General features: G+C 39.8%; 1 protein-coding gene across 1 annotated transcript in view; it reads right to left on the bottom strand.

Moving 5' to 3' along the window:
• The window catches only part of LOC109313944, a 47,002-nt gene extending 42,265 nt beyond the window's left edge, over positions 1 to 4,737 (bottom strand). Inside the window, exon 1 of the mRNA XM_019540842.1 lies at positions 4,631 to 4,737. Within this exon, the coding sequence (XP_019396387.1) occupies positions 4,631 to 4,721 (91 nt within the window). The 5' untranslated portion in view covers positions 4,722 to 4,737. The remainder of the gene's footprint in view (positions 1 to 4,630) is intronic.
• Between the last annotated feature and the right edge of the window lie 2,587 nt (positions 4,738 to 7,324).

The following is a 7,324-nucleotide window of genomic DNA, read 5'->3' on the forward strand; positions in this document are numbered from 1 at the left end:
CAGTGCAGGTTATACAAGTTACTGCTTTTCTGAGGAAGCACACCAGCAGGCCCCACAAGAAAAATCTATGAAAAGGCTTCTTATTCAGACTTATCAAAGCAGAGGTAGTTTCTTGAGTTGTTTATAACTAGGAATACAGTCTAAAGTACATGTCTTTTGTCATTAAGAGGAACACTGCTCCCAAACAAACAAACAAACAAACAAACACACACTTCAGATCTGCACTTGGGCAAAGAATAGAAACAATCAACAATACCAGAGCAACTGGCATACTTTGTTTTATTCAGTTCCATATTTGTATGTTAGACCACAAATACACCATCTAAAATTAAACAAAAGCTGCTATTTTGCTCTCCAGAACTATGCCATTATAGAAGTCTCTTTAGAAGACTCTGTTCAACACATTAAATTGTTTTCCTTAGCAAGTTAATTCTGTATTACTATTCCTTTCTGTTTTTGGTCGAAAGCCAGAACTTCAGACTGCAGTGAAGTATACCAATATAAAATGGTATTGTATCACAGAAGTGCAAGTTAATCTTTTGGTGTTTAATTTTAGATGCAGTGTTTGTGTAAGCATAAGAGTAGGGAATTTAACAACACAATTTTCTGAAACAATGTTGAAGAGAGTCACTCAGTCACTTCTAATGCAGAAGAAAAAAGGGGGGGGGGGTTCCAAAATAAGGAGAACAGCATTAGCCGCAAGCACTATTTTCTCTCGTCAAACTGTAGATCACCTCTTCCCCAAGCATCTCCCAGATGCCTTCTTGCCTAGTTTCTACTAATCATAGCAACATACCCATTTTCTGCACATAATTTCACCAGTAGCTCTGACCAAGCCTATTTAAATCCATCATTCATGTTTTCACCATTTTTTGTTCAGTTTTTAATAACTGATTTGGAAGTGCGAAGCTATTTTCATTATTAATGGATGATACACAAAAACTGTGCACTTTCATTCGATATGCAAGCAGTCACTTGGATCATAATTCTTTGTTATGAACCATTTGTACCACTTTCTTTAGTTCCTTATCTAAACTGAGTAGGTCAGGTAGGCACTAATGTTAGCTGCTTTTCCAAAGATAGTAAATCTCATGAACCATGCAAAACAAAGCTGCTTCCCTTCATGCCACCCCAGCAGCTGATACCTTCCCCACCCAGTGGGCTAGGAGGCCAGGCCATAGCAGCAGCAAGGGGAGCCATCATTTAATTTATTTTTAAATGTGGAGGTGGGGAGGGGGCTTGGTTGACTCCCCTACCTTGGGGGTCTTTAAGAGAAGGCTGGATAGGCATCTCGCTGGGATCATCTGACTCCAGCATGCTTTCCTGCCTAGGGAGGAGGTCAGACTCGATCTGTTGAGGTCCTTTCTGACCATAACATCTATGGACTTCTTTGGAACTCACAGCCAATGCCATTTTTCACGGCAATCATGGAGATTGCCATTTTTGTGGTTTCTGTGAAATTTGCAGAACCACAATTAAAAGTAGGTCCCTAAATACAACTTCTTTATTCTAATGCATCTCGCTGAGAAGTTGGCGACAGGGAAAGCAGCTCATTCTCCAATGGGTCTCAAAATGATTTTACTACTGCTTCTAAATGTTCTAAAAAGAGTTAAAAGCTATTCAGCTGCTGCTGTTGCATGCAGCTTTTGCTTGCTGTGGCTTTTGGCAGTACATTAAGAAGGTTCATATGCACTGGTACTGTTAAAGGGTAAGTTTACAAAACAATGGAAGTGGCATAAGAATCATAATTCTTTTGTATTTACTCTCATTAAAAGCCTCCCATGCAGTAAGAGACAGCCCAGAGGTCCACAACAGAAAACACTATTTTGCAGTCCAGCCAGCTCCACTACACCATTTATATAGGCATTTCAATATAGCAAAACACCAAACAAACCATACTACAGCAGAAAGACTACAAGGAGAAAAAATTCACAGTAATTACCATGGATTTTGGTAAGGATGACCAGCAGACTGCGTGACCAATCCATTTTGGATGTTACAACATCTCTTTGGATACAAGCCCGTTAGCACTCTAGAGCTTTAAAGTGAACAGGCTAGTTTTTGTAGAAAAATAAGTCTAGCAGGGAGTTCACAGAAAGGAATACTTATAGGAATTATCTAGTGCTACAAGATGAGCAACAGTGCACAATACACAAATATTCCACAATTCTGAATTTGCACGGACAGAGTTCTTTTCTCCAGGATTACAAGTGCGGCTCACCCAGAGAAGACAGAAGGAAACACTGCTGTGCAATGTAGCTCATGCCTCTAAATGTGTTCAATGATTTGTCACAACTACAGAAAAGAAATTTATAGATGTTATTCAGGCTTATTATGGGATTTAAAGAGGCAGTAGATCAGCTTTCTACAGAAACAGCTGATGGCACAGAGAGGTCACAAAGCTATTTTCACTATCAGTTCCCTAATAAGGCATGGCACTATTTAAAAAACAAAAACAACAACAAAACCAGAAACATACATAAAACAAAAGCAGCCAACTAACCCACCCTCTGTTCCATCTCTTATTTCTACTGATTTCTCACACTTATGGTTAAGTGGGAAAACAGATCAGCAATAAACCTGGAAGATGGTATACAGTGCACCCACAGCAAGTCTGCAGATGACATCAAGCTGTAGGAAGTAGTAGATACCTTGGAAGGTGGGGTTAGGATTCAGAGCAACTTGGACAAATTGGAGGATTGGGCCAAAAGGGATCCTGTGTGGTTCAACAAGGACAAGTGCAAAGTGCTGCACTTGGGACAGAACAATCCTACACATGCAGCAGCTCTGCAGAAAAGGACTGGGGGGGGGGGGTCACAGTGGACAAGAAGCTGATTGAGTCATTAGCATGCCTTCAACTACCTGCAGGGGGATTAGAAAGAGGATGGAGCTAGTCTGTTCTCAGGGGTGGCAGACAAGAAGCAACATTGCAGCAAGAGAAGTTTAGGTTAGATATTAAGAAGAATTTTCCTCACTAGGAGGAAAGAAAACCCCAGAAGAGGATAGCCACAGGTGGTGGAAGCTCCATCCTTGAAGGTTTTTAAAATTTGGCTGGATAAAGCTTTGGCTAGGACAATCATCCTTTGATCGAGGGGTTGGTCTAGACAACCTTCCGAGGTCCCTTCTAACCCTAGCTTTCTATAGACCCACATGGGGCACAGCACAGGGCCAGATCCAGTCCATAGATACTCTCCTTTCTCCCCTCTTCCCAACATCCCTGGTCCAGGGGTGGCTCCTTCCAGTCTGGGACCCACACTGCATGCAGTGCAGATCCTAGAGCAGCCAGAACGGGCATTGCATGCAGCACAAGTCTGGCCAGAGCAGCAGTCATCCTGGGCAGACTGTACCACACATGCTGCCTGCTCTATCCAAGCCAGGTATGCAGCATGGGGCATGGATCCCAAAACTGCTCTCATTGCTGCTCCAGCCAGACTGTGCCACATGTGCAGCCTATTCCAGCTGCTCAGAGATCTTCGCTGTATGCAGCACAGGTCTCAGGCCCTCTGGAGCAGCTGCTGGATCTGGTATGCTGGGGGAGAGGGGTCCATGGCCCCAGTGCAGAGTGGCCCCATGCCACTTATCTGGACCAGATAAACACTAATACAGGGGTGTCAAACTTAAAATTAGTTGGTGAAATAGTTGGTTAAAGAAATTAGCCAAGAAGTGGTTAAAGTAGGGGGATGGGGAAAATGAGAATATTGCTGATCTTTTTATTCTTCCTGCTGTTTGCCATCATAATTTCAATGTAAATGCAAGAATGCTGACACAGCTCTATTTGTTAGTAGCAACCAAGGACTGCACCCACTTTACAGGCACTATTGTTGCTAGCTAAATACATTACAAGACTCTAAAGCTCCAGATTCTTAGAAGGTGTTTGGGTATCTAAATCTTATTCAGATCAGTAGGAGAAAGCCATCTGGGCCTCTGCACCTATAAACAGCTGGGTTAACATAAATAAAGATGTCTTGTAGGAAAAAAAAATAGCTATTTGAAGAAAAATAATACTTTTGTAGTCCAGTTCTCTTACAACATGTAGGTACTTAGTTTTTTGCAGTTCAGGTGAACTGCAGCAAACCTCTCCCCTCAGTTTTGTTTACTGCTGTTGTCTGGCTTGTTTTTATTCTCCCAAAGATCTTGACTGAGCATGCTTGTTCAAAAAAGCATCACACACAAACAATTGCAACAGATGATTTTTAAGCCTCTAAACAAGGATTATTCCTATCTATACCAACAGGCAGCACTATGATATATTTCCTGGTCTCAGGGAGGACACCCCAGGGGATTTCCCCTTGGGAAGAAAAAGCAGTATCATATCCCACATTGCTGAATTAAAACAACACACTGAAAACTTTCCAAATGACAGTCATTTTTTTCCCCAGACAGAGAAGATTAATTTAGCTCCAGCCCACACAGAGTCAGTTGTTAGACTACACCAGGCTCTTTTCCATAAAACCCTTAGTAGGATCATCCATTTCCTAAATAATTAAAAAGCAGCTCTTTTTATGGACTTGTAGTGTGGGTTTTACATGTCCAATAAGCTTATATAACCAGTCAAAGATCTTCAGAAATTAGGAATGTAGCAAGAAAGATGTTACAGAATTAGCTAAATATATACCCAACAACTACCCACCTTCTGGTACTGGTAGTAGGCTTTCACTGTAGGAAGTCTTCACATCAGCACCAGCATTTAGGTCAGAGGACCCAGCTGGATACACTGCCATGAAATTGTTAATTCATCCCTACAGCAGCATAGGCAGAGCTACTGCCCTGTGGTGGGTTTTTATACCATGCCTGACTCACCCGCTGTAATCTTTGTAATCATGACCTACTTGCACCTGTGGGGAATAAAACAGTCAATCATGGAGCAAACCTTCTACCAGCCATTGTCTTTGGGGGAGATGGAAGGTGAGAGATTGATATATGTGATGCACTGAGCAAAATCTCAAAGGTTGGAGTCTACAGAGTCCTTGATGCAGCCTGCAACAGTGTATAGACAAATTAACCTTCTCTCATTACAAAGTACTTCCTATTCTGACCTGTTTGGGGGTTTTTTTCTGGTGAGATCCAGAGACCCCCAATGAATGCAGCCACATAAGCATTAATGAATGACTGCCTGGGGGATGATTTTGAACCACTTCCATAAAAATCATTTCATCCCCTTGATCTCCTATTCTCAGTAGTAATCTCTGCCTGGTAATCATTAAGAAAAGTCACCTTTTGCCATTTAGATATGAACTGGAAATGAGTAAAGAAATATAAAGAGAAAACATGCTTTAGAACTGCAACATGGGTGCCTGCCACAAGCGGCAAGGGGAGCTTGGTCAGGGAGAAGAAATCAACAGATCAGATAAGGGAATGGGATAGAAATAGCTCTTGAGTAGGGTGTGAGGCTAATTTGTTGTACATCTGAGAAAAAAGGTTGGCCTGGCTGTTCTAGGAAAAAACCCCAGAGTCAAGGTTCTCTTTTTAAGGGAGAAAATAATCACAGCTAGTTAGACTAGTTTATGAAGTTTTTCCAGCATTTTTAGATGTTAGCAGCTTGGCAGTAAAAGAGGTGACCTTCTGAATAACTAAGCAGAACAAGGAACAATTACTGCCTAAGCAAATTAACCTTTCAGGTAGGCAAAAAGTATAGCAAAACTAGTTTGTTGAATTTTGACATTTTATAAACTACTAATGTTAGTTTCCTCTCTGTAAATATGCCACAAGAGGAACACGGGATACTAAGTGCAGGAAAAAAAAATCAAACATTATATCATAACTAGTGTTGTCAGTTTTTCCAATGTATCAGGGTTGTTATTTTTTTGGCTATAATTCTGCACTAGCACATTATCATGCACTACCAACAGGAGCCACTCACTGCATTGGAAATTTCACATCAAAACCATAATTACAGGAAAGCTTCTTGAAGAATTGCCAATAAAACAGTAAAGATCCTGAAACCTTCTCACACAATGTAGCAAAATACTTATTGACGCTATATGCTTGATTATGATCTCAGCTGCACTTTTGTAAATGAAAAGTAATGACATTTAAATCAATGGACCTGATTCCCCACTCTGTTATAACAGTTGCATGGCAGTGTAACTCCATTGATTTGAATCCCTATGTGACTAAAATGTGTCCTGTGATATTACTGTATCTCCCCAGGCTCTACCTGGTGTGATATCAATAGTAAGATGTGGAATTTTCACTCATAAGAAAGGAACAACACTTCTGGCATTGTTTTTTTGTCTTGCCTCAAAGACAAACAATAATCATCAGTATTTCTTTTCTTTTTTTTCGAAGCTTATCTTCAATAACATTCTTTTATGGCTATCCAAATAGATTGTTTCCAATTTTAATCAACTGAAGCCTCATTTGTTCCTCCATCATAAGCACAGTCACTTAAACAACTGACTCAAAATGTCAGTTAAAAAAAGCTGTGTAAAGTTTGAACAAAAGCTTCTGCATCTTCTTCTATCCTAAGTTTTGGCTGGCTGTGCAGAATTTCCTCATGATATGCATATGATAATTAGTTCTTGCACATCACTTGTCATTTTCAAAATATTACCAAAATAATCTTGACCTAAGTGAGATGTATTTAGAGGAATGTCTTGGTTTCTGAATTACTTATACTCCTTACAAGTTAGATTCATCCAGCATGTGCAGAAACAATATGTCATAAACATTTAAGATATATTAATACAGGAAGTTTTATATTATGTTTTAAAATAACTTTCCCAATGTAAAATATACTGACATGCTTCTTTGAATGAAAAAGTTAAAGTTAATAGACTATGACTGATTTCCTGATGGGTGCAATATAGAACACTAAGTTTAATTTTAAATTTAATTCTACTATCCTACCTACTCCATAATTATTTACATTTGTGCAAACTGTGTATAAAGCACTATCAAATCAAAAAACCCACTCCACTGGTAGCACTGGTAAAAGCCACTAAGCAAGGGGTAAGGTAATGGAGAATCAAAAACTGAGGTTTTGCTTTCAAAACTGTCACAGATCAACACAATAGAAAACACAATGGTGATAAACACAATAAACTAAAGGAACTTGGGGACTTCCTGATCTTTATGCACATTTCTCACTTCAGAGTTGCCCTCACAGAAACTTTGTCCAACATATTTTTCTGAAACTGCATTTACATTTAGTGGAAATTTAGTACATTTACATTGAGCTTCACATTTAGTGGAAACAAGCAATAGCAGCTCTAAAGCAGCCATTTTGCAGCTGGCTTCATCTTTATCATTTACAACTAGTAACACCTGTTGTGCTTTTCCTTCCAGCTTGCTATGACACTAATACATTCTTAAACAACATCTT

This window comes from Crocodylus porosus, unplaced genomic scaffold, assembly GCF_001723895.1.
Source record: "Crocodylus porosus isolate Cpor-Errol unplaced genomic scaffold, CroPor_comp1, whole genome shotgun sequence".
Taxonomy (NCBI): Eukaryota; Metazoa; Chordata; order Crocodylia; family Crocodylidae; genus Crocodylus; species Crocodylus porosus.